Raw genomic sequence first — 27,877 nt, 5'->3', positions numbered from 1 at the left:
AGGTGCTCCCTTGCATTTTCATTGAATAGAGGATTAAGTACTGGAACAGAATTTAATGTACTAGTTTGCCTTAGACATAAGCAGTTTGTTTATTAGGTTAAGACTTTAATGGGGCATTGGGGTGGGAGAACAGAGGAATATAAGTAAAACTGTTTACATATTTTTACTGTTATTTTTCTTGGCTCTAGGTTAAGTTCAGCAAACACTTCATATTTAATGGGAAATCTAGAAGAAATATGTTCTTTCCAGCAAATGCTTGTACAGTCTTTAGAAGAATGCACCAAGTAAGTAAGATGCTAAAATTCACAAAATTCAGATTGGTATGATAGTTATTTAAAGGATTAAGTTTAACATAATTTTAGAATTTACATTTCCAAAGATGGAAACCAGGTTATTTTGAATTTTTTAGGTATATTATCTTTTATAGTAAAAGCTATGTTTTAAATTATCTAAATTTTACATTAGTGGTCTTTAAAGGAAGTATCGATTGACTAGTCAGAGAAAAGAAAGGGTTTCACGTGAGTGCTGATTTTTAAGGTGTTGAGGGGAAGTAGGTGATGCATAACTCCAGTAGAGGAGAGGATGGCATGTGAGAGAGCATGGAGGTGCCAATGGCTTGGTTTCCTTTGCGCTGCCCTGTGCTCCACGGGGAGGTGTGTGTGCACACACCCTTGAAGGCCAAGTCTTCCCGGCATTGTCTTCCAGCGAGCGTGCGTTCTTTCTGGCCTGAGAAAGCTGAGAAATTGTAAAGCACTGCACACATAATGTGCTGTTGAGATCTCTTAAGGACTTGGTTTTGTCACATTTCCAAGATTTTGTTTTTCCCCATGGCTAGGGGGCAGGTGTGTTCTGAATGATCGGACATGAGATTTTTTTTTTTCCTGTGTGACCATTTTATGTTCTTTGTTAACAGCAGATATTAAAGGATATTTATGAAATGCCTGCTGGCTGTTGGATGACTTAAAGTCATAATGCACATGAAAGTTTGAGATTCGAGTCCATCAGGTTATATTGATGTTTATTTATTTGTGGGCTTGATAAAGGAAGGCAGCACATTTTATTTTTATATTCTCTTTATTTTTATAGTCACCAGAAGGACCAGAAAGTTTTTTTTCCTCTCTGGTTGGTCTCTGGTTTTTCTTTCAGGTTTTTGCCTATGTCTTTCTCAGTCTTGGAAGTGGTGAGGGTGGCCTGCCTGCTGTGCCAGCAGCTCTTTAAATTGGTAACAGTTTGCCATGCTGCAAGTAGGTTTGCTCCCCTACCTTTGGCTTCAAGGCCCCGTCAAGGCCTTTCATGTTGGAAGCTGTGGCGGTGAAAGCTGCGTGTCAGTGTATCGAAACACTAGCTCTCAAACAGAAATCCACAATTTTTGTTTTTGCAGTATTTTTGGTTTGCATAAAATGACATTACTTACCTGATCATTAAGAGAGTAGTTTGAGAATCACTTTGCTTTCCTTTTGGTGAATGAAGATCATTTGGCCACAATTTGGGGTCTTTGCAAGAGGCTAGCCCGGTTGGGCACATAATGGAGTAAATGTTTGCTTCTTCTTTCCTAGTGGCTATATAGGTGATATAGACTAAATAAATTCTTATGTAGCACATTTTGCAGTATTTCTTGTGCGCCTCTTGTCAGCCCTGTGAAATAGGGCAGATATTACTGTCTTCACAGTATAGATGTAAAAACTAAAGTTCAGAGTGGTAAAGGAATGGTAATGGCAAACGACGCCAGACGTTAGACCTCAGTCCTTGAGTGTAGCTAAGAATCCACACCGAAGAATTCAAATATAAGTGATAGTTTGTTTAGAAAGTTACAGAGGTAGAAGAAGTGAGCCATAAAAGTTAGCTTTCCCTTAGGTACAGATGCCAAGGAGGCAGGCAGGCAGCAGAGATAACTGGGTTTGCTGCGTTTGTCCTCTGACAGGCAGCTCTTGACTTGCTGACCCCACAGTCCAGTCCTGTGCCTGGAACTTTACAAGTGTGGGGTTTTTTTTATATATAACTTGAGATGTAACTTGTGTGGGGTGGATGTGACCCACTTTACCACTCCTCACTGAGTGTCTTGGGGTTTTCACTTTTTCTCTATCCTCATTTTCAAGGTCCTTCCTTTTCCCCCCCTTTTGCATATACTTCATGCTTCTTTGGCCCTTGTCGTGACACTCAGGGCTGACAAAGTATATCTGAGTTTAAATAATCAGATACATTTCAGTTGTGTGAATGACATGTCTCATAGCTTTCTTGCTGTTGCTCTATGTTCAGATGTGATACACGGGGCACCATTTCATCAAAAAGGTTCACACAGGTGTTTAAATGGCTCTGCCAAATACTAATATATGATAGTCCTTGGCTCTCTGGAAATGGATTTTATAGAATGCCACCATCTGTGAAAGACTATGAAGGAAACATACCCATTTTGGAGCAACATTTGGAGAATTGTGTTTCATGGTGCTGTTAGAGAGCAAGACAGTATCTTATTCTTTATATTCTCAGTTACTTACTTTTTAAATTTTAACATGTAGTAAATTTTCAGTAAATAGATGGTCTTAGATTATCAAGTCAATAGAGCTTAAGGAAGAATTTACTTCTCTAGGGATAGTTTCTGAGCAGGTTTGTTGTTTGAACTATTTTAGTTAAAAAACTTTGTGATTTTTGAGTTGAGCTGATTGAGAGGGATATTGGTATTACTAACTGATGAAAGCGAGACTAAAGAAAGGACTTAGGATAAGGCGGTAGATGCCTTCTGGGGTGCTCGTGTACTTTTTAGTGAGGCGGTCCGACAGACAATTGGCCAGCCCTGGAATCACGTAAGGGTGGAGATTTGGGAGATGTAGTGCCCCACTGCATCCCACTCAACCATGTGTAAAGAAGTGTGGCCCAGGAGTATTTGCCTCTTTATGCCTTAGTTTCCTCATTTGTAAAATGGGCATAGTAGAGTATACTGTGAGCATTAAATCAAAGTCAGCAGGTGGTGGTGGCTGCCTGGGCTTTGTTTCTTTATGTTGAAATGCATTCTTCCTGATTCTGCAACACTCTCCCTCCCATTTCTGTTAGAGCCATTTGTGATTCAGTACTAAATGAAACATTGAGTTTGGATGTCCGTGGGTGATTTGCTGACATTCTTGAAGGAAAGGTCAGTTTTTCTTCAAATTGAAAGATTTTTTTTCCCCTCACCCTTCCAGTTCTTAGGCATTATTTTCAGTTAGTTTTAATGTCTGCCTAAATTCAGACTAATTTAGGACATTAAAAGAAATATGTAGGATATATGAATTTAGATATTACTATCTTTGGGCAAATTGTTTTGTAGAAGACAGTGATAAAATTGTGTTTTCTTCTCAGTTTTTTCTTTGCTGTAACATTAAAAAAAAAATCTTCCCTGAGGATATGCTTATTGATTTTTAGAGAGAGAGAGAGAGAAACAGTGATGTGAGAAAGAAACACCAATTGGCCGTTTACTGTACACACCCCCCAGCCAGGGACCTAACCTGCAACCTAGGTATATGCTCTGACCAGGGATCAAACCCACAACACTTTGGTGTGCAGGACGATGCTCCAACCAGCTGAGCCACACAGCCAGGGCAGCCATATCATTTTTGGAGATAGCTAATATGTAGTTGACTAGCCATGGGATCATTTGGGAACTAGAGAACACTGTAGTGAATCTAGTGATCTAATGAATCGGTATGAGAATTCAGTTCCTTATTCTAAATTTTATTTTTTAGTGTGGATGTTTTTATTATTTTTCTTCTAAAACAGCTGGAGGGAAGAGAACTATTTTTAACTGCTAGCTTAGTTAAAACCATCATTGCCTATATTTGGAGTGATAGAAAGTAGCAGAAATATTTATAATCTTATTCTCATCAGACAATTAGTTACTTGGAGGCTGTGTCTGTGTCATAAACTAAAAAGTCAGGAGAGTTTCACTTGGAATGTGAAAGAGAAAATGACTAAGTGTTTAGGAAAGAAATGTTGGGGGTGACTAAGGGAACATTGTAAATGGTAATTTGAGGAGTCAGAGTGATTAGAATTGTAGAAATTTTCTTTTATGTTTTTAGCCGCCTTGTTTCTTTTTCTCACATGGTTGCTTCTGGCTCTTTCTACCCACTGCATAGATCTCAGGGCTCTGCCCTTGAGTCCTCTCCTCTTCTTGCTTTTTGGTGGTCACCATCCTGAGTATCAAAGCCAGCTCTTGCTCCTGCCTCTTAAATCTGCCTTTCCAGATCTGATCTCTTTTGACTTGTGTTTTCATTCACTATCTGCTTGATATTTTTGTGCTACTCTTCTCAACTTTTCATGCCTTTCAAGTCAGCTCAGCAGGAATCCACATCATTGTCCCTGCCTTTCTTCTCCCCTGATTACGCCCCCCCCCCCCCCCCCCCCCGCCTTTTTGTCCTTATTTGGGTTAAAGACTCCACTGCCTCCCTGTCTGTTCTTTCTAGAAACCCTAGGTGCCTCTGTAAGGCTTTCTGTCTTCTTGGCTCTGCCCTTACTTAGGTGACCTCATCCCTGCTGTGCCCTTGCATGACCCTCCTGCCTGCCCCCTGTGCATCCATTTCTCCACCAGCCCAGGCTCTTTCTGCAGTGGGCCTTGTTCCATCAACACTGCACTTGGAAACTTTGAATGGCTCCCAGTTACTCATTTACTTATTCACAGCAGTGTTTTAGAAACTTGTTTTTGAGATGTTTGAATGGGACATCTTGTGGGGGTAAAAGTTGATTCAGAAGATCAGGTCCAAAGTTTTAATATCTGTGGTAGTCCCTCAGGTGGGCTCCTTTCTGTGCAGTGATACCAGGCTTCTCTCCTGTCCCTTCCCCTCCTTGTGCCTTAGCTCAGCAGGAAAGCCTTTCTTTCTATTCCCTGGGGGACCAAGAAGTATGATTTCCCACCCAGTACTCCCTGCCATTCCCTTCCTGTGGATTTACTTTATTCTCCTCTTATTAAATACTGCTTGTTCTTTCAGACCCAGTGAATATATATCACTTCTTGTCACAGCCTTCTCTTCTTCCTTGCATTTGCTTACATGCATGTTTGGGATTTTAGTTGCAAACTCTTTTTCAATGGGTTTTTAGTTGCAAACTCTTTTTCGATGTATAATATAAGTAGACTGAGTTCCCTTGTATATGACAGAAGAAATTCAGCTTATTGAATAAAATAGTTCATATAGCATATACTAAAGTATTTAATTAATTGGTATTGATTGAATAACCACACTGATTTTGTTCAAAAGTGAATTTTAAACCTTATCTTAATATGTACATATATTCATTTTTATAAATACTCTTTGGATTGTTCTAGTAACATTTTCACAGTAAAATAGTATGTCTTTGTTTTAGATTATTGTCAAAGTGCAGATTTAAACAGGAAGATGTCATTTATTTTTTGAAGGCTATCTTTTTAAACTGTCTAAATAATAGCGAGCTTGGGTGATGTAGAGATAATAATGAACTTTGAAGAGCAGTCTCACTTGGACCCGGGCTTTATTGAGAACACCGAAGTGTACTGAGGTTTGCCCAGCTCATAGTGGTATCTTCATGTTGATCTTAGTCTCCCCTCTGAAGTCTGTAGTGAATTGTGAACTGTGAATGTTCTATCTAGTTAGCAATGCCAACAGGAATAAATGTGTTATGGGAGAAAATTGCTTAGCAGTTTTATGATTTCTCAAGCATTTTCTGGGATTTGTTCATTTTCACTTTGGGAAAGGAGAACGGCCCTTTGGACATCCCATCCCCTTGTGTCCTTTGCTGTTATTCTTACTGCAAAGACTAGAGACTGGATTGTATCAACACAACTGTTACTAGATCATTGGTAACACCTGTTGTCAGACCCTTGATGACACCACTTCCATGATCAGATCTTGGCCATAAGTACTACCAGAGGTGGAAGTTGCTAGCAATAACAGCTTTGTGAGCCATTTGTTCCTTTGCACCTGACCTCAACACCATGTTGCATGCCCTGCATTAAATATTATCATGCTTTGAGAAACAATCTCTAGAAGTGTAAGAGAGAACCAAAATGAACATTCTCAATTTTAATTCTGTCATGTGCTTCATTGATGATCTTTGTAAGTTTTGCTTGCTTGTTCTGTTTATTTAGTGATCCTAGATGGTATCATGTTTGAGGCATGTTGGCACATGACCTAGGCTCCAGTCTTAAGATGACTCATGTAACCTTTCTGAGCTCTGTCTGCTGGTGCCATTATAGTGAGTATGGATTATGATGGCTTTATAAACTGTAAAGCCATTTATATGATGGTGGCGGGTATAGTGAATTCTTGCAGAGTTGGTTTGAGAGATATAGTAAAACTCTAAGGCCAGGCTCAGTGGGGCCAAAGAAGGAAAGAAAGAAGACCTTATTTAATGAAGTAATTATTCATGTATAAGCCATGCTAACATATAACTTAATTTTAATCAATTAATGAAATATAAGAAATGAAAATCCATTGATTTAAATTTTGGGTACATTCTCCTTTGAATGCACCCCTGCGCTGTGGTATTAGACCACGAGAAGTGAAATCATAGCACAGGGCATAGCACTGGGCAATATTATGCAATCATAAAAATTTAATCACTTCCATATACACATCTCTGACAGTGTTCTTCTCCTGTTCATAAAACTTTGTTATCCCATTTTTTCAGTTACCTTCAATCCCCTCAGCTAGGCAGTTGGGGTTTCCTGCTAGAGCCCTCCCATTTAGAAGCCAGACTCTACTGTTTCACTGTGTCCCTGAGTATGGACATCACCTGCTCAAATGTCAGTGTGTTATAGTCTCAAAATAGTGGTGTGTTAGGTGTCTGGATCCTGATAGAAAGGTCCAATGTGCAGCATCCTCGCTGTGTGTGATGGCTGGTCTTCGGGTGATTTAGAAAGGGTACTGGCCTCTTGCCTCCTCCCGGAGGGTGTGCGCTTTCCTCCTCTGGGCTGGCAGAAGTTTGTATCTCACAAAATTGAGTCATTGTTAGCTGTTTTATATTCCCTTATTTTTGTTCTTGTTTGATATTACCTACAAAGATTGCAGCCACCTTTAAGGTAAAGAAGATTTCTTACTCTTTTTAATCTGTTATTCCCAGTGCCTGAATAAATAGTTGAAGTTTATTTGTTAGGTCAGTGACTCTCTTGCAGATAGAACTGTGGCTAATTCCTGAAGGCTATTTAAAAACCCACTTAGGAGTTCACACTTGGAAAAGAGTCTGCTGGCAGTACTGATGCTAGGTTACTTTGACTTCAGATAAGGATAAGTGAACTAAACAGTCCAACTCCAGATAAGCCTGTTCAGGGCTGGGTGGGTACTGCATTAGGTACACACTGTTGACAGCTGAGCCATGTTCTGTGCCAGAATTACTGTGCCTTGCCCGCTCTTTGTCTCAGGATACTAATGGTGATAATTGCCTTCATTTTTTTGTTTGCTATTTTTTCTCTATACCTATCACTAGTTTGTTTTTGGCTTATGTTCATTTCTTTCAATATGTTCATATATATTATGTACTTATTCTAGAAGACACTCTGGACCCTGCTGGTTTTTCATCTCTAACCCTGCTGCATGGTCTCGGGGCCTCCCTTGACTGTCACCCCACATTTTACCTCCTTGGTATTGGATGATGGTGTCTCCTCTCTTGTTGCTGTAGACCCTCATTTCCTGGGAACGTCGTGAGGAAAGAATGCTTGGAAGGCAGTTAATCCATGTTCATACTAATTATGATGCATGGAGATAGAATTGTCAGAAGTTATTTCTATCTGCTGGATTTTTTTTTAATGGTCCATTCCTATTTTTTCTTTTTTTTCTTTTTTCTCTTTTTTATTGTTGTTCAAGTACAGTTGTCTCCATTTTCACCCCACCATGGACCCCCTGCTGCACTCATCCCTGTCTCCTATCCTTGAACTTACCCCCTTTGGCTTTGTCCATGTGTCCCTTATACATGTTCCTTGATGGATCTTCTCCCATTTTCCCCCATTATCCCTCTTCTGCTCCCCTCTGGTCACTGTCAGTTTGTTTTTTATTTCAATGTTTCTGGTTATATTTTGCTTGCGTGTGTTTTGTTGATTAGGTCCCACTTATAGGTGAGATCATATGCTATTTGTCTTTCACCGCCTGGCTTATTTCACTTAGCATAATGCTCTCCAGTTCCATCCATGCTGTAGCGAGGGTAGGAGTTCTCTCTTTTCTGCGGCGTAGTATTCCATTGTGTAAATATACCAGTTTTTTTTATCCACTCATTTACTGATGGGCACTTAGGTTGCTTCCATCCACTGTTTTAAGGGTCAGTGTTGTTGAGAAGTCCCAGGCCATTCTAATTCCTAATTCTTTGTTTGAAACTTGTGTTTCTCCCACAAAGCCTTTAGAGTCTGTCTCTAGAACTCTGAACTCTCAACTCTGATGCTGCTGCACTTGGTTCGGGCCCCTCCTGCTGGCACTCTGAGTTCTTCCTGTCTCGAGATTTATGTCTTTTAGTCTGCCAAATTTTATGGTCACTTCTTTGATTTACTTCTGTTTATTTTGTTTTCTGTAGCTGGAATTTTTATCCTGATGTGGAATTGCTTGTCCTGATCTTCTCATCTTCTCTTTCTTGTTAATCTGGGAGATATCAGAACTTCATTTTTCAGATTTCCTTTGACTTTCTCAGTTGCTCTTTCATTTTGATTTTTACAGGCTCCTTTATTTTTGTCCTCAGTGTTCTAATTTTCAAGGTATCAACCTAAGATCATCCAAACCTGTGGAGAATTTGTATGAAAACTTACTTGAGTCAAACTGAGGATACACCTGGAAGCAACATCCTGTCAGCAGACTTAGTTACATGCTTTTGGGAATAACAGTTTGTAGTTTCTTTTTATGCATTTGAGATTAAGGAGAGAACTAAGGAGATGGGAGAAGGCTAGGTGGAGATTGGATTGCAGTGTAGTTAACAAGATTATGTGCTGTCCTGAGGGTGGTTTCTTACCTGGTGCAGAGAAACAATGGACAGCTTGCTTAAGGAAAGATAAACCTTTTACAAAAAGATAGTGCTGGACTACCCACCATGGCCTGCCCAGTTAGGAATTTATGGTCAGATCACCCTGTGAGGTACTTTTCATAGAGCCCCTTTTTTCTCCATCCACAAAAGCATCCTTTTCTTTTTTCATAGATCTTGTATTATTTCTCTCAGGATTAAAATTTCTTTTGAATATTTTTCTGTTCCCTGCAGACTGTCATGTTTTTTCCCCATTCATATTCCCCATCTTTTGCCCTTGGTCATTCTTGTTAGGTTATTTTTTTTCCTAAAGTGTTTGGTCACATTCCTGTGTCTTCTGATAATTAAGATTGGTGCACTAAACACTTGAGTGGAAGTGCTGGCCATGGGTTGACACTTGTTGACTATTTCTTTGGGGTACTCCTGGTATTACTATTTTTTGGTCACTTTTTCTTTGGGTCACATTCCCTCAGGAGAAAAGAAGGCTCTTCAGATTTCCTGCTGGGAAGGTTGTAACCCTTCCTGTCAGTACCCTTGGGTTCTGGGGGGGCAAAGGAGACTGGGGTTGGTCAGTGTTCTTTCACGCTGTCTTCAGAGGACCCCTGCTCTGAGTCACTGCTGGTATGTTCAGCCAGTGACCTGGTGCACAGAAATGCATGTCTTGCCGCCTTGGAGACCTTTACTCAGCCATGTCTGTGGCTCTACTGCTGAAGGGCAGCCTGATTGCTGGGCGCTAAGATGTGGTCTCAGAGTGGGATTTGCCTGCCCAGTTATGATCACTCATCATCTGCTCTTCAGCTTCCAAAGTGGCTTCTGATCATCTCTTTTTCTGTCCTTTTTGTTCTTGTCAGTTTATGCCTTCTAAAGAATCAAGCCAACCATCATAGTGTGGGTTTGGGAAGTAAAGGGCTTGATAGATGTGCTCAGTGCCCAGTCTTCATCTGAAGGAAAAGGTGGCTTTTGTATTTTTTGTGTGCCTATCTTGATGCTACTTTGGTAGAAAAACTTACTAACCAAATAGCCACATTTTATAATTTTCCTTGTTTTATGCAAAATGTAAGACATCTATCTGTTTTCCTCACTGCTCAAAGAAGCCTGGACTTGTGGGTTTGTAGCTCTGCTGTGCACAGGTGCTGGCATCTGGATGCTGGAGAAGAGGGTAGGGGTTTAGTCCTCTGTTTTGTAGCAGAGCAGCTTTCAAGGTAGGTACTTCTCCCTGCTATAACCGTGCTGTGAATAGCTATACCCTGGGATTTGTATATTTTGTTTCCATAGGGTTGTACACAAGGAGGTCTTCTTACACAAAATATTCTGTATTTGTTACTTAGCAATTTCCTTCTGTCTGTCAAATTTAGGATGATTTTCTTTGTGTTGTATGTCTCCAGGTTGCCTGAAACTCAGCAGAGAGTTGGAGGCTGCTTTTTAAATCTGATGCCACAAATGAAAACCTTGTACCTTGCATATTGTGCCAATCACCCATCCGCAGTGAATGTTCTCACGGAACACAGGTGCGTTCATGTAGACACCTTACCTGAAGGGAAAGGCCTTCTTGGGGTACCCTCCAAAACAATGCTAGTACTCACTTGATTATTCAACAATGAAAATTTTAGTTACCCCTTAAAATTAGTGCCTGAAAAGTACTGGCAATAAGTCTTTGAAATGCGTATTAGTATTTTTGTAATAGAAAAGAATTTTTTTTTTGAAATTTCCCCGTTAGCCTAGAACCCTTTGGACAGTGGGTTGAAGGAGCTGATAAGATTTCTAGAATCTAGCTACAAGCTAAATCCAGGCTACCAGAATCATATTTCTCTCAGGTCATACAACTGGAAGTACATGAGACTGAATTAGATTTGTTTTAGGAGAAAAGTTCCCATTTCAAAGTTAAGATTGTGTTTTATAGGTATATTGAACATTAAATTAGAGATAATTAGCTTTAGCTTTTCGACCTGAGACAAAATTAAAACACTTGAAACAGAATATACAGATTTTCTGCCAGTTTTTTAAGACAAGGCCATCCGTGTCTGTTTCCCGAAAATTGTAGGAAGACTGGGGAGCATTGCAGTCTTGAGCAGATGTTAGAGAGCTCAGAGGCACAGGATTATTATTAATAAATGCTTTAGAAGAATGTTTATGGTTTCTTTTGAAAACAGGTCAATATTTATTGAACCACAAATGCAGAAATAGTTTTAGTAGCACGAAGATAAGTGCCACTGTGCTTTTAATTCTAATACTTAAATTAACTTCATCTTACTCTAAATATTTCAACTTAAAACCTAGGAACTCTTGGTAAGCAAGCATTGCTAAGCTGTTTAGAGATCGATTTGAGGTTCAAGTGTAGTGTCCTTGCGAGTATGAAAGTGGTGGCCGAGCTTCTGGATCAGTCACACCTGTTTGAGCCCTGACTACGGCTTTTAAACAGGTGGGCCTGGGTCACCTCACACTTGTAAAAGTGTTTCGTAGGGTTATTGTAAACCTTAAGCAAAACATGTGTGAACTGATCAGAAGTGAACGAACATGATAAAGGTCCTGAAATGAAACTACAGTCTTTAACATGGTGATGAAGAGAAGGGACCTTAGGATATACAGTGTCTGACAGAAACAGAAAACCTAAAAGACACCCCCCTCATTACCTCACCCCTCCTCACCTTTCCAGGAGGGTGGGCTATGGTAGCATGTGCCTTTCTGAAGCCATGGAACCTGTGTTTAGTTATGCTCTCTGCTATCTACTCCTGAGGATTACAAATTAAATGAAATTTTTACAAAAGTGAAATGCAAGGATTAAATGTGTTTCTGAAATATTTTAGAGGAATTATTGATGCAGTGAAGGGGGAAGATATACAGAAAATAAATAGAATGTTATCATTTCTATCTTTGCTCTCCCTCTTTTTTTGAGGAATTGATTCTCTAGGATTGGGTTGGAAGTGTGGAGGGGGGTGAACAATTTTAAGGAAAAATTCTAACTAAATGTTTTCCCATGAAAGTGAGGATCTGTCCTGAAGACATTTAAAGCAAATTCAGACTGTTAAAGTTTTCTAAAAGAATACTTTCAAGGGAAATGTTTACAAATACGTGCTGTTTATCCTCTCTTCTGTACTGTTACTTTAATGACTGCACCATAGCTGAAATGTAAGTGTAGCATTTTCCCAAAATAACAGGGAAAGAATACAGATAAGTATCTGAGGGGGGAAACTGCCTCCTCCGTGTGGCTTGTCCCAGTGTTGGGAGATGGGTGGATTGAGGTCATGCTCTGGGAGTGTGAGCCTGGAGCGTGGACGTGGCAGGATGTGCTGCTGCTCTTGTGCCCTCCTGAAGTCTCTGAGCAGCGAGAGTCCCCACTCTGTTCACAGGTCAGACCCCACTTCTGAAGTGTAAGTCCGTGAACTGAGATGAGGATCGCAGCTGGCTGGCAGCTTCTGTCAGTATTCACCTCTTTTCATTCTGGGATCTTTACTTGTTACCACTTTCCTGCTTCCCTGCATTTGTTGAAGTGTTAAAGCTGCCACACTGATGGGTAGATTAATCTATGTTTATGTTTGAATATGTTTTTTAAGGATTGATTTAAGTGTGGTGTTTTGAAGTTTTAAGGCCTTTTTGCAGTCATAATGGGTTAGTTTAAATTCTTAGTGTGACTCTTGTGAATGCATTTACAGAACCACCAATTGTAGAATTATAACTCTCATGTACTTTTTGCATTATCATGTGATAATGATAGTAGACATATGTTAATGACTGCCTATTTTGAATGAATTGTGGGTTTCATAATTTAGTCTGTCAAATGAATTTTCTTTTTTTCCAGCACTTTAATTGTTACTTTTTTCTTGGCTACATGATAGTTCTCCTTATTTGTAGTCCTTTTTTTTTTTTTTTTGCCTTCTTGCAGCCCACAGTGTCATTTCAGTAAATACAGCAGAGCTGTACTGTACAAGGATTGCTCACATCAGTAGAAGTTAAGCTGAAAGAGCCATTGTTTTGTCAAAATAGCTGTAACCATTTTGTTTTATTGTACTAAATTAAAAAATTGAAAAAGTGAAAGTGACCTATAAAGATTTATAAAGTTCTGTTTTTTTGTTAACCGTACATGTTCTAGCATTACAAAAATGTCATGAGTATTAAAAGAAGTTACTTTTGCTTGCAAAAAATTTTCATATACATTTTAAGCTGTAGGGTTTTGGGGAGGAGGGGTAATAAGAATAACTTAGTCTTGTCAATTTTTCTTTGCTGTAACTATAGTTACAAAATTTAAAATACAATTCTGAAATATCAAAAATGACATGAATAGACTTTTCTGTGATTTTTCTCATGGCAGAAAAGGCCCTACATAGATTATATTTCAAGGATTCGAAATGTACTTCTGGTACCATAAAGTTTCATATTTGGGGGATTTTGCTTGATGAATTTTTCAATAATTAGAGAAGAGCATGCAAAATACAAATTGCTCCTTCTTGAATCCATCAATTTTACTCTACTCATGCTTTAGGGAGACAGAGTGAGTAATTTGAAGAGGAGCGTTTCTGAGTACGGATTGGTGAGAAGTGTGAGGAGGGCACAGCGAGTGTGAAAGACAGAGCGGTCTGGTGTGGTCAGTGGGGCCAGCCCAGACACAGCATGTCTCCTCAGGCTTCGGGGCTGACTTGGGCTCAGCCACCCAGCCGGCAGTGAGAACAGAGGTAGTGGCCTTCACCGTGCGTCCTCATCTGTAGATGTGCATAATAATACTGGTGTCATAGGCCCAGAGTGATGTTTACCAGAATCATGTTCAGAAGCATTTGCTCTGATGCCCAGCTCAGAGTGCTTGCTTGTCCTGTAGTGTCTCTCCCTTTTCTTCGTTCTTCTGTGCGACCATTCTCTCTGCCGCTCTCACTTCTGCTTGAGCTCAGCAAATGGCTGGGGTAGGTGGGAGAGGAGGCAGCAGGTAAGAGTCAGTTTAGGAGCACTCTTCACTTACCCTACCCATCTCTTGTGAGGAAGGGAAAATGCAAAATGATGATAAAACTGTGCAAACAGTTACTCCAGGTTACTGTTCCTGGCTTTTAAATCACCATGACCTCTGGGATAAACAGTGGACTAATCCACAAGGTTCTGAAATACCACTATTCCCGGTTTCAGTAATCCTAGCTCTGTGATTTTCCTGAGAAAACCATTCTGAGAAAGCACAGTCACACAGAGATGTTGAACTGTGTGTTGATTAGGAAAGCAAGCATACACACAACCCTAGGAGTAGTTTGGCAGCTTCTGTGTTGGTGGCATTTTAAATTGCGTCACCATGAATGGCTCACAGTAAGGAAATCATAATGAAGCCTTACTTCTTACAGAAATGAGAAAAGATTTATTATATGTGTTAAGTTTGTATAATTAGGGTTATGTTTTTCACTCTTTTTATAAGTTGCTTTGATTTTGATAATATCTTCTAAATATTTGTAGATGTGTATTTATTTAAAAAGTTGATATTAAAAATATGTGATGTATTGGTGGTAGATAGTTATTTAGCAGGTACTATTAACAAATTATTACTGTATTTCTTTGTGCAGCCAGAAATCATTTAAAATCAGCACTCTGATTTTAAATGCAGTGCACCTTGCTTAGCCAGGCCACCTAAGTTTTCAGTTTTCACCTGCGTTTAGATAGAGTAGTCTTCTAAAGAGGATTTACATGCTTAAGCAATGTAAGGCTGATTTCTTAGTGATTCATTCATTTGTTTTCAACCTGATTTTTGAAACTTTACATTTCTAAGTTGGTTTAGTTAATAAGTCAGGTGATTTCTCCTTTAGATGATCAGTTGAGGATGAGGTAATGGGGGAGTGTCAATGTTAATTCTTGTTCTCACACCTCTCCACATGGGGTGATTTTAGGCTGAACTATAGGAAACTGTTATATTCACCACTTTTCAGCTAGCACTTTCAAATGGTTTAGTCTAAATATTGTATATATTTTTTTACTAGGAGCCTTTAGTGTGGCTGGTGTGTTCCTAAGAAGCTTGGGCAGAGGCCCATGTGTAATGTAGCTGGGTAGGGGGAGGGATGGTACTGTTCTTCCCAATAGGTGATATGGGACGCAGAGTTCACGCTGTTCTCTTCCCAGTGGGCGACCTCTTTTTCTCCCAGCCTGTCTGCCCCTCAGTTTCCCACGTCTGGAATGACACGTGCAGCAGCAGTGAGGAACACAGACCCAGGTCCTCGCATGGGCACTAAACATCATCTGTCCACCAGTGGAGAGACAGAAACTCAGAGTTTCAGTCACTGATAAGAGTCGTTTGTGTGTCAGTGGCAGGTTGACTCCCAGTGCACTCCTGGCTTTCCTGTCCTTCTGAACGCGGAGGCTCCTGAATTGGGCCGCCCAGGGCAAATGTAGTGTGCATAATAGTAGAGGCCTCAGGAGGGCATTGTTGGTTGTAAAAGGTACACGGATAATAGTGAAGTTGATGGAGAAAGAGGAGTAGTAAAATACTAAGAAGTTCTTTTTGAGCTTTTTAATTTTCTGAATTTGTAGTCAATTTTCTCGACAATAAATGGATATAACATTCTTCTTTGTATATTGTACAGATTAAGTAAAATGATGGTGTGAAAATGCTTAGGAAATTCTAAAGCCTAAATAAGTATTAATGATTTCATTGTGCCACATCGTACACTCTGAAGGTCAGAAAGACTTGTTTCTCTCACAAAATGCTTTCGGGTGCAATTCATGTGGGGGTGTTCGGTGGACTGATGAGCATCTAAAATGTTAACGCCATGATTCAGTTTGTTATTGTTTTAAAGCCTCTTTTCTCTTATGTTTTTTATCATCTTGAAGTTCCTGGATAATTGAAATCTGTTCTAGCTCTAAGAATTTGAACACTGCTGTATGAAATTGACTTGCCGAAATGGCCTTTCATGAGTGGAGTTGCACAGGGAACCACGTGTATTCTATATCATGTACAATTGTTTTTGCTCATAATGAGAGAAATAACATGAACCTTCTGGGGTTCCCTTTTGGTGTTTTGAAATAACCAGCACATGTTTGGCTAGAAAAGTGGTGGTTTTAACAATATTGAAGATACCCTGTTATATTTCATAGTCTTGGTGATTGCTAGTGGGTATAAGAGAACGTCCTCATGCTGAACTCTTACAGTGCTGTCTTACTCTTCTATTGCTGGCTGCTTGTTGCTCAGTGAGGAGTTGGGAGAGTTCATGGAGATGAAAGGTGCCAACAGTCCGGGGATTCTCGTGTTGACCACTGGCCTCAGCAAACCATTCATGCGCCTGGATAAGTACCCCACTCTGCTCAAGGAGCTTGAGAGACACATGGAGGTACTGCTTATCACGTGTCTGTCACTTGGCATCTGTTAGCCATTGTCAAAGAAATTATTATTAATGATTTATTTTAGAGGCCAGAATGAACAAGGGTTTACCAAGGCTTTTAACTCAGCAGATTTTCAGAATGATTTTGTTAAATACTAAGTTTTTTCTTCTTATCCCAGATCCTGTATCTCCCCTTTCACCCACCGCTGCTGATAGAAAGTGCTGATAGCACTGAGGAGTCACATCAGGGACATTGAGCTACACATACAAAATGCATAAGTTGTAGAGTAGCATAATGTTAAAACTATCATTTAACCAAAGATACATACTATTTTGTTTCTGAGTAATAGGTTGTGGGCCTTGCAGAAATTTGGATTTGTGTTATAGGCTAGGGTTTGGTGAACTTTTTCTATAAAGGGCAGGCAGGCAGTTCTCCACAACTGCTCACCTTTGCCAAAGCAGCGATGCTGTGTGTAAGGACTGGGCGTGGTGTGTGCTGTCTTCATTCACCACAGTAGACGTTCTCCTGACTCCAGCTCTTGGCTTCTCTCTTCCGAATTACTGCTTTCCCTAAGTCCACTGGCTCCATAATTCCCTTAAAGAATGAGAGGTGGCACTTCAGTGCTGGGAAGAATAGGATGTATCACAGGTTGAAAAATATTAGAAAATTGAAGCTAGTCTATAGAGTGCCTTTTTAAGGAAAACACTTTTCATTATGAAAGCTAATGTTGTGTTTCTTTTATTCAAAGGATTATCACCCAGATAGACAAGATATTCAGAAATCCATGACTGCCTTCAAAAACCTTTCAGTAAGTGATTAGCATATTATGGAGTGTTTTTTTCAGATATTATTATGGCAAAGCAATGTAGAAAAGTTGTTTATCAGCTAAAAAAAGTTAGATGATAAAAAATTAACCTGTGATATATAATTCAGGTTTACTTTGATGAAATAAAAATGAGTATACATAGAGTAGTTATTCTATAGCTGATAAATTCTCATGCTTTACTAGACTTTGGACACTAGAACAATAAAATGATAATTGTTTAAATATTTAAAAGGCACCACATAATTGATGCTACAGCTACTTGAAAATGATTTAAACATGTTTTTAACCTCCATCCTAGTGATGGGTTGTGAAATGGAATACTGGTGGTTCCACTTCATTTTTTGTCATGCGTTCTTGCTGTTTCTGAGATATACTTCTGTTTATAGCACAAATGGGACTTACTCTTTCCCCTCCTCTTTTCAGTCTCCTGTGTTGGCAAATATTAATAAAATCAGAGAATATTTTTCCTGTCCAGTCTACACCTTTAGAGGTGGCAAGATCTGTATTTTTCTAAAACAGCGTTTCTTATTCCAGGGAAGGTTATGTGTTTTGCCTCTCTTGACCTCATTCCATACCTGCGAATTAAATACACGTTCAGTAGATTACCTGTCTTAAGAGGAAGTAAGATACAAAGCAATGTGGCCAAACTTGTGATTCTGGAAGTTTATCTCTTTTAAGAGTATTCTATGTCTATCAGGCCCAGTGTCAAGACGTGCGGAAAAGGAAGGAGCTGGAGTTGCAGATCCTGACGGAAGCCATCCGCAGCTGGGAGGGAGATGACATCAAGACCCTGGGCAGTGTCATTTACATGTCCCAGGTCATGATTCAGTGTACTGGAAGTGAGGTACTGCAGTGCACGCTGTGACCGTTTCTGTCCCGCTGTGCAGAGTAGGTGGGAACAACCGTGGAAGAAACACAAGGGGACACCAGCCATGTGCTGTTGGACTTTGTTCTTACTCCGCCTCTCAGTTGTTCTCCCTGAAATCGTTAAAATGCCTTGTGTAAAAATTAAGAGCTGAACGTAATTTGCATTAATGTGATTTATATTTTATAAATGCTTTTTAAGTTTCCTCAATTACAGTTAAGATTATAAATACTTCAGAATGTTATGTTTTTATGATTTTGTAATACAAGATTTTTAAGGAATATCAAGTGATGGCAACATCTGAATAGGACTCCTTCGTCCTTGCCAAATATAAAAGTGGTTTCCGTATGTTAGGCTTAGCTGACTGTGGACTGCTCAACCAGTTGAGATGCAGCCAGAGAGCAGTTACGATCAAAGTCTGTGTCAGTGCCAGCGCGGAGGTGGCGTCCAGACAGGATTTTAGATTTCTCATTAGGAGCCCGGTTCTGCAAATACCTGCCACAGGGAAGCGTGTGTCTCTCTGGCTGTGACTTCTACCAATACTGCCATTCTAAGAAATCTACTGTTTTCGATGGTTAGTTCATTATACTTTACTGTTATGAATACTAATTGGCATTTGCTTATTGGAATTATAGTTATCTTACAGGTTTGGTTTAGGTGAGAGATGAAACCAGATTCTTCTGATATCCCCCACACAGTGAAAATAGAGCAGTTTGTGCTTCAGCATTCACATGAGTTTTATGTTCATTGGGTCACTAACTAGTACCTTTTTTTGAATTTTATTCTACCTTTGTAAGAAATAATTAACATGATCAAAATTGTTAATGACCCATTTCGAACATCAGATTTTTAGGACAGTAAGAAAACTGAAACTTACACTCACAAACATACTCTTTCCTGCCTATGAAATTTAAAAATGGTATCAGCCCTACAGATTGTTTTAAATTATGCATTTTTAAATTTTTTTAAAAAATCAAAACATTTCCCAAAATGTTTTCTTGTAATATTAGATCTACGAAATATTAATAGATGCACATCAAAAAAATGATTCAGTGATTCAGTTATGATCACGACTGAAAAGATTATAATTAGTTGTAAAGATTTCTTTTTGACAGGGCTTCTCAGAGCTCTGCTCTGAGTATTCACAGTGTAGGTTGCGCATATTTAAGAAGGGAGTACAAGAAGTAGTTTTCAGCAACTTCTTCACTGTATAGAATCCCCTTTTTAAAGCACTTTGCCTATGGCTTGGGGACACTGCTCCCTAGTATTATGTAACTTCTGTGGGCATTAGTTAAATGCCAGCTTGTGATGAGGGATGTCTGTGTTTTCTCTTTCTGTATCTCCTTTTAGGTTCTGGGAATTTTTGTCCTTTAGTTGTGGTCTCGGGCTTTTCTTACCTTATGGAAGTGAATAATTTTTGATACATAAATAATACTTTTAAGTCTTTCATGTAAACTAGATTAAGTTTACAGGGTGGATGCAAACAACATTAAATTGATAATATAGGGAGTTTTAGGTAAGTGCTAGGAATTATTAATAGACCAACATTGATTTTAACATTTTATCTTACCCATCTTTTAGCATGAAAGGTCCACCTCTTCTCCTTCCCCTCTAAAATTTTACAGGTTCTTTTGTTTTGCTTTCTCTCAATCACAAAAAGAAAGCTTTAAATGAATTAAAAAGAGTTAATGGCAGAGGTACACTCCTTAACCAAATTTTTAAAAAAGATGTTACATGGGCTACTTGTGAGTCTAAGAATTTGTTTTAATTTTTCCATTTAATTTAGCTAATATAATTTAGTAGAGAGAAATATCTAAACAAGAAATATGTATGTTTTATTAGGCTTAATTTAAATATATGTTCTTACATCTGTAAGTATATTTTTTAAAAATTACTCATATTTGTTCTTTTACCTTAGGAAAAGAATGAAAGATACCTTCTACTCTTCCCAAATATTTTGCTTATGTTGTCTGCTAGTCCCAGGATGAGTGGTTTTATCTATCAGGTAAAACACATTTTTAAATTTATATTCTATTTATTGTGGATCTGAGAATCATTTCCAGGCATAATTTGAATCTTTACATTAAATACTACCTGTATATATTTATGTGTTTGTGTAATGTTGTATGTATAGTGTTATACCTTCAAATATGTACACACAGCTCCTGTCTCTGTATTGTGATGTCACTGTACAAACACCCTAAGCCAAAAAAAAATAGGAGACATGAAATTTACAGAGCTCTCTCCTAAGGACACAGATACTGAGGTGCAAGGCTGTCTCCGTCACCCCCTGAAGTCCTGTCTTGCAGTTGCCACTTCTTTCCCGGTCATTGTGGTGCCATCGTGGGTGCCCTGTGGGCTGGGTGGAGTGGGACAGTGCTTCAGGCGGAGATGTTTTATAAGCAGTACAGCGCTGCTCGAGACATTGACAGATGGCAGGTGCTGTAAGTAGTGTATGATCAGTTAACCTCTTTATATTTTATAATTTCACTGATTTTTCTTTGAGAAGATGTGAGAGCTAATTTAAGAAGAAAATGTGCCCTGGCTGCTGTGGCTCAGTGGATTGACTGCCGGCCTGTGAAACAAGGGGTTGTTGGCTCAATTCCCAGTCAGGGTACATGCCTGGGTTGCGGGCCAGGTCCCCAGCAGGGGGCGCACAGGAGGCAACCACACATTGATGTTTCTCTCCCTCTCTCCCTCCCTTCCCCTCTCTCTAAAAATAAATAAAATCTTAAAAAAAAAAAAAAAAGAAGAAAATGCAAGGGGAGACCTTTTCTTTTTTTTTTTTTTTACACAGTTGCCCCTCAGTATCTGCAAGGAACTGGTTGCAGAATCCCCTCTCTTAGATACCAAACTCTATGGATGCTGCTCAAGTCTCATATAAAATGGCATAGGACAGTGCATACAGTCAGCCCTCCCCATCCTTGGATTCCCAGTCATGGATAGAAAATACTGTTTTTGATCTGAAGTTGATTGAATCTGTGGATTTGAAACCTGTGGATATGGAGGTCCTACTGTAATTTAAAATGGCGATATTAATTAGGTTATATTTTCTCTGTATGTCTCTAGGTGCTTCTGGCAAGGTTTTTTTGCCTTTTTTTTTTCTGTGTAGTTACAGAAACTAATGCCTTTCCCATCAATATCTAAAGGCCTGGCCAATCACTGTGCTGCCTCAACATAAGTCACCACTTTGTTTCCTCCGAGTTTCACTTTTTGGAACATGGTGTGTTGTTTTGTATTGTCAATAGAACACTAGTGAATCCTGAGTCTAAGTGTCTACAGCTTGTTTGTGTCTCCAGAAACCTTTGCCTGCCATCCAAAGCGGAGTTGTCATCACACTTGTATTGCAAAAGGACCACTTTAAAAGTGATAAAGCCAATATATATTGACAACCCAGAAAAATAATGCCTCTTAATTTGAAAGGCTGCTTCTGAGCAAATGTCTATCGCTAATAGAGCAGCTACTTAAGTTCCCTCACACTGGTAGCTCCTGCTTTGTTAAACGACCCTGATAAACATAAAGCTGAGTCCTTTTCCGTCAGCACTCTCTGGTTTCATGTTTTATCCCTCAAGAGGCTGAGATGGGACTCTGCTCTGACCTGAGGAAGCAGCGGTTGCCCTTTGGGTCAGACCAGGCCCCAACAGACAAGGCTGGTTGGTGCTTTTGCTGTGGACATAGGCATTGGTGTGCCACAGGACACCTCATGCCACCAGTAGGACCTGTTTTCCCATTCTGCACAATTGCTTGGGGGTTGTGTATCTCTGAGTGCTGTGACCTATGTATTGTGAATACTTATTTCTGGCTTTGAAGGACATTAAAAAGCATTAAATCTAGCAACAACCAGAACATTCTGTCCCTTGGTATTGATTTGCTAGGTTAGATGCAGTCACACAGCTTTATTTCTGCAGGATTTCTCAAAGATACTAATGCACTTCAGTGTGTTATGAATCTGAAAAGGAGTGTGCAGTATGCAGCATTTTTCACATTTATCTGACCACAGAAGGACCAAGCAGTGTCTAATGTCCCAACTACCAAATGTCAAGACAGGCTTTCTCGGCCCGGACACTTGATGTGGTAGACTGGATCATTCCAGTCCCATGCACTGTAGGGTGTTCAGCAGCACCGCTGGCCATCTGCTCTGTAGGTATCAGAAGCAATCCACATCTCTGTGACTCTGCCAGTGTCCTGTGCAGGGCAGCCCTTTCTTCTTACCTTGCTGAGAACTGCTGCTTTCGGAGGTTCTTCATAGGCAGATTGGCTTCCAACACAGACTTTTCCTAAAGACTCGGTTGGTCACCAGGTACCATGGTGTATCCATGGAGACAGTTGGTCCACGCCCACCCATCTACCTAACCTCATGTGCCATGACCAGCTAGACTACTGAGGCAAGAACAGTTATCATTGGTCATACAGCCACAACACAGTCTTTGGACCAATAAGACATGATAACTTTTTATGTATTAATCCTGTAAACCAAAAGAAAAAATAAATGGTATGTGCTGTTTGAACCCAGGGATGTTTTCTTAAGGGTAGACGTTTTTGAGAGGACCAAATTTCAGGGACCTTTCGGTGTGAAGCAGATGTCTCAGTGGATGTTTTAGATAGGACCAAATGTCCTGCAAGGTTGTTTGCAGTCCTTTTCTGGTATCTCTCCAGTGACATTTCCTGTTTTGGTTCCCAAGTCCTCTGTTTTCAGAATGGATGGGTTGGCTGCCATTTTCTGCATTTTGGGCAGTGCCCAGCATAGCTGTTGACTTCCTGTGTGACGGACAACCAAGTATAACTGTTGTACAATTCCTTTTGCTCAAATTTCCCCCTTATTTTGCCTTCAGATACGGAACTTTCTCTGTATTTTTATGAGGCAAATCAGTGCTTCCATTCCATAAACATGTCATTTAAAATCACTACCACAGGCTCTAGTTTCTTTCTTTTTTTATCGTAATGTGTAATTTTTTGTGTCCTCATGTTTATGTTTAGAGTAACTCATCAGTTGGAATTTATTTGTGTTCTAGGAATTTGTGTTCTAGTTTGCTGCTCTGTACCTTTTTGCTGGCTTAATTTCTTGATTATAGTATTATGATTACTCATATGTGATAGAAGCTTTTGCGTGCATCTGGGATAAACAAAATAGTTTTTGTGGTTTACAAATGTAGTTCCTCTGCCTTTTCTAAAATAATTTAGTATTTACTTTAATGATGGTATTTTCTTTACTAGAAAAGCACTAATTGTTTTTTTTTTGTGGGGGTTTCTTTTTTAGGGAAAGCTACCAACGACAGGAATGACAATCACAAAGCTTGAGGACAGTGAAAATCATAGAAATGCATTTGAAATATCAGGTGATAGGCAAAAACTTTGTGGATGCTATCTGTCACAGTGATGAGAGGCACCTTAACATTTGTATGCAGATTCTTTTGCTTATTTCAGAGGGCTGATGTTTAAGCCTTGTTGAGTTATACTCTGGGTGTGTGTATGTGCGTGTGTGTGCTTTTTACCTCTATCCCCATTTCACCCTGTTTTTCTCATCTCTTGTAGGCAGCATGATTGAGCGGATATTAGTTTCATGCAACAACCAGCAGGATCTCCATGAATGGGTGGACCATCTACAGAAGCAAACGAAAGTCACATCTGTCAGCAACCCCCCTATTAAGCCTCATTCTGTGCCGTCTCATACTGTAAGGACCCCCATATTTCTCCTGTGTCCAAACTCCAGGGTTAGCTTTTGGTTGAGTTGTCAGCAAGTGTCAAATAATTTAAAGTGTTATCAAATCTGGATCCAGAATGTACAATACTTGTCTTTCTCTGCAAATATTTGCTTCTCTCCATTGAATAGTGAATATCCACACAGTGATCACTCTTGTGAAACAGCCCTAAATTGTGCTTCGTCACATGCAGTTCAGTGGCACTCGGGTGGGAGGGTGCTTCTGTGCTCCGAGGAAGCCTTGAAGACTAATAACTGCTCCCTTGATGCTTTCTCTGAGCGTTTTAACTGTACTTGTTACATTTCATCAAAAAGCAAAACAAAAAAATGAGTATTTATGAAGATGAAAAGGACCAGATTCATGTTGAAGGCATTAAAATATAATTTTTGATTCATTTTGATTTAAAGAAATCCACTTAGAAAACCTCAACAGCTCAGCTCGTTGGCTTTTTAGATTCTTAGACATTTCAGAATAGATCAGTACCGATCTGTGTCAGTGTTTAAAAGTTCTCTTAATTGGTGTTTTTTGCTTAAGACACTGAATCATTTGTCATCTGTATCAAACAATATGGAAGAACCAGGCACACCTCTTTTACAAATGACTTAGGATTACACAGCATTTCCAGTTGGTAGGTTTTCCTCACATTTTTAGTATATTGCTGTGATCTTTATTAGGACTGTTCCTACTGTGTAGTTTCTGCACTCGTATGTTTAGCATTAATGTTTTAGCTCTGGAAGAGTGGCTGTAGCATAACATTCTGATCACAGTATCATCATTTTATTGAAATCTCTCAATAGTTTAGAGGCTAAAACTACTTATTTGCTTCAGCTGATGTTTCATTTTGAATATCTCTACCATTTTTAACTTCTCCAGTACTTCAAAAAAATAAAGATGCTTTTATGGTACTAAATTTATTCCAAAGACATTGGTGTATATGTGTGTGTTTATAAAGAAAAAAATTGAAGTGCCTTTTCATTCAGATTGTCACTAACAGTCTGAAACTAAACTTTACGAAATTTCATATCAGATAAAAGTTTGTTCTGTATTTGGAGCCTGGCCTCTCATATTCCTTTTCGTCTCCCTCAGTGGCAAGGGAGGCACCCCGTCTGCTGGGACTGTTCCTCACATGCAGGCTTTTGAAATGTGTGCTCTTAGGGAGCTTCCTTTTGGGGTAGTTCTGTATTCTCCCTGTGATCTGGCTGCTGTGTCTAGCTTGAGTATTATTTTAATTTTAGCACAAAGCATACCTCTTCTGACTTTATTAAGTAAGGAGAAACACCACCAAATATTATTTACTACTACAGTATTATTAGAAGGGATATTTTGCACAATTCTGTGAATTGTGAATTACTTAGTTTGAAGAAGTTTTGTAGTGGTCGTGCAACATATTACAGGACACTCATTCACACACCAGGACAGACATGTGGTTTCTACAGCAAGTTTATTTTCCTGTTCTTGAGTACTGAGGCATCATCTAGAGCTAAGGTTTCTTTATTTAAAGCATGTGTTTCAAATATTGTTCAGTTCTTTCTAATAATGGCCTTGCTCAGGCTTCCAGCCCACAGAACTGTTCCACTCTTTCTCCTGTTAAGCATGCCTTACTGCTTTGGACTAATATGAGGTCATTGGCTAATTTTGAATTATTTAATTAATATTTTATTATTTAATTGTCATTGTGATGGGTTTTCCAGGAATATAAGCCCCATTAATAATGTTTTCTGAGAAATTAGATTTTTATAAATTTTGTCTTGATTAAATTTTTGTGAGAAAATTTGTTCTATTCCGTGGAGCGGCAACTTTTTTCTGTAAAGAAACAGATAGTAAATATATTCAGCCTTAATAGGCAACATGGCTTCTGCTGCAGTTGTACTTTGCTCTTGTAACATAAGCAGCTATCAACAGAAATGGGTCTTGCTGTGCCACTTTTTTGTTAAAGAAAAACTTTGCCCACCCCTGAATCACCAGGCACTGGGTAGTATTTGATAGGGGAGGATTATCCTCCCCCCTAACCACACTCCTATTTCAGGAATGCCTGTTTTTTCATAAAATTCTGGTACCTATATTAAATGAAACACCAGTTTGCAAATGTTACTCCATGGCAAATAAAAGTGGTGGTGGAGTGTCCACGTGTTAGGCCCCCAGCATCCTGCTGCCTCCTGACCCAAGCTTGGTCCCAGCCTGAAGCAGAAGCACGGGGGCATCCCAGAGTCTGACTGCTTGGACTCGGAGATGAAAGAGAAACGATGACCTGGGGGTTATTTCACTGGGAGCATTTTTAAAAATTAGCAAAATTAAGTGTGTTTGATCGAGGTATCTTTGATGGTGAATATTTCTGATCCTTCTTGTTCTTCTCCCTGGGCAGCTCCCCTCCCATTCAATCACCCCATCCAGCAAGCATGCAGACAGCAAGCCTGCGCCACTGACGCCTGCCTACCACACACTGCCCCACCCCTCCCACCATGGCACTCCGCACACCACCATCAACTGGGGGCCCCTGGAGCCTCCCAAGACCCCGAAGCCATGGAGCCTGAGCTGTCTGCGACCTGCACCTCCCCTCAGGCCCTCAGCTGCTCTGTGCTACAAGGAGGTGAGGTCTGAGCAAAAGTGAGCGTGACTTCACATCTGGATGGGTTAGGTGGTCATTGTGTGCTCCGTTCCACTGAATTCAGAAATATGGAAAATCACATTTTCTATTTGTGGCATAAAAAAATACAGATCAGAGTCTTTGAACTCTGAAGGGTCTGACTTTCTTTTCTCATTTTCTCCTGCTGTTTGGGGGCCTGGGAGGGCCATGGAGAACCTCATGGGGTAGCGGCTAGTGTAGCATTGGACCGGACCCTCTCTGTGCCTTCCTTGGAGGGGCCTTTTCTGTGGTCTCTGTGTTCCTGCCTTGAGAAATTAGAAGGCTTCACATGGGCTTCCTTTGGGTCTCTAGTTGAATCTGAAATTATTTTCAACTTCCAGTTGTGATGGGTCTTGCTTTATTTCTGCATACTATTCTGCTGTGCCTTAATAACCCATTTTCAAATTTGAGATCTTACTCAGGAGCCCTGCATTTTGTTACCAGAAGCTATTTAAGATAAAAATATTTACAAATAACAATGAAAGAAAATTGACAGTTTTTCTCTTTGTGTTAGGAGTGATTGTGCACTTCGCTCTTTTTCCATTCTAACCCAGTGTTGTTATATGTATTATGTGCAGTTAAAATATTACTCCCACCCATAGCTAAGTATTAACAGTTTCCTATACTTTTATACTAGGTTTCATATGCTTAACCTGCTTTGATGAGGAAAGTGTCTTAAGAACTATATTCTGAGAAATATTAGCACTTGAGGAAGCTTGATAATTGAAATGATGAGTGTGGTTATCACAAGTGTGAGTGGTGTGAGTGAATGTGGTTATCTTGAGTATGAATTGGGAATATGGTCATCGTGAATGTGAATATGGCTACTGTGAGTATGAGTGTGGTTTAGTGTGAGTACGGTTATTATGAGTGTCTGTGGTTATAATGAGTGTGACTGGGTGAGGATGGTGAGTGAGCAGGAGCTTGAGTTTAGTTATTGTGTATGTGGCTATTGTATTAGCATGAGTGTGAATATGGTTGTGAGCGTGAGAATGCATATGGTTATCATGAGTGGCAGTATGTTCATTGCGTGCGCATGTGGATGTGTTATCGTGAGCGTGGCTATCATGACTCTGATTGTCACAGGTGTGCATGTGAGCATGGTGCAGTACCATTGCCTGGTACCTGTCTCCACATCCAGTCAAGGACGGAATTGCCAAAGGATCTGGAGCAGACCCTTCTGCCATCCATGCTGGTCATCCTAAGTATTTTAAGACACCTAGAAAAGTACTACATGAATTAAAACCAATTCTTAAACATTTCTTGTTCTTAAATTCTTTTATGATACATGTCTTGCTGGTGGTCATATGCCCAAGTCAGAAATTTCTTTATAATGGGAAGTTACTTAAGTAATCTTAGTGTTCTTTATTACATAGTATAGTGTTTACAGATAGCACAGGCAAGTACTGGTGGAGATTTCATTATTGGTGGGGGGGAAATTGGGTAAAAGTGTTAAAGGAACAGAAAGGCAAGGGAAGAGGTATGGCAGTGAACATGAGCATCTGTTTTTGGTAAGTCTGGGTACAGTTGCTGTTCTGGACCCCATGCTGGATAAAAGGTTTCACACTCTCATTACTGTACAGTATTATTACTGAGCATGTCAAAACTCTTAATGGAAAGTAATCTTACAGAGTATCGCAGAAAATGGAGCA

At 39.6% G+C, this 27,877-nt stretch overlaps 1 protein-coding gene across 3 annotated transcripts in view; it reads left to right on the top strand.

The window, feature by feature from the left end:
• ARHGEF7 (Rho guanine nucleotide exchange factor 7) overlaps positions 1-27,877 on the top strand; it is a 136,159-nt gene that overhangs the window by 86,945 nt on the left and 21,337 nt on the right. For all 3 annotated transcript variants that reach the window (XM_045186729.3, XM_045186730.3, XM_053916305.2), the window contains exons 8-16: positions 189-284; positions 10,323-10,445; positions 16,082-16,220; positions 16,961-17,020; positions 17,736-17,882; positions 19,822-19,908; positions 23,161-23,239; positions 23,436-23,575; positions 25,965-26,189. In XM_045186729.3, coding sequence (XP_045042664.1) covers positions 189-284; positions 10,323-10,445; positions 16,082-16,220; positions 16,961-17,020; positions 17,736-17,882; positions 19,822-19,908; positions 23,161-23,239; positions 23,436-23,575; positions 25,965-26,189 — 1,096 coding nt within the window. The remainder of the gene's footprint in view (positions 1-188; positions 285-10,322; positions 10,446-16,081; positions 16,221-16,960; positions 17,021-17,735; positions 17,883-19,821; positions 19,909-23,160; positions 23,240-23,435; positions 23,576-25,964; positions 26,190-27,877) is intronic.

The sequence above is a fragment of the Desmodus rotundus genome, chromosome 13 (genome assembly GCF_022682495.2).
Source record: "Desmodus rotundus isolate HL8 chromosome 13, HLdesRot8A.1, whole genome shotgun sequence".
NCBI classification, from domain to species: Eukaryota; Metazoa; Chordata; class Mammalia; order Chiroptera; family Phyllostomidae; genus Desmodus; species Desmodus rotundus.
Note: the sequence above shows the minus strand (reverse complement) of the source record. Positions and strands in the feature narration are given on the sequence as shown.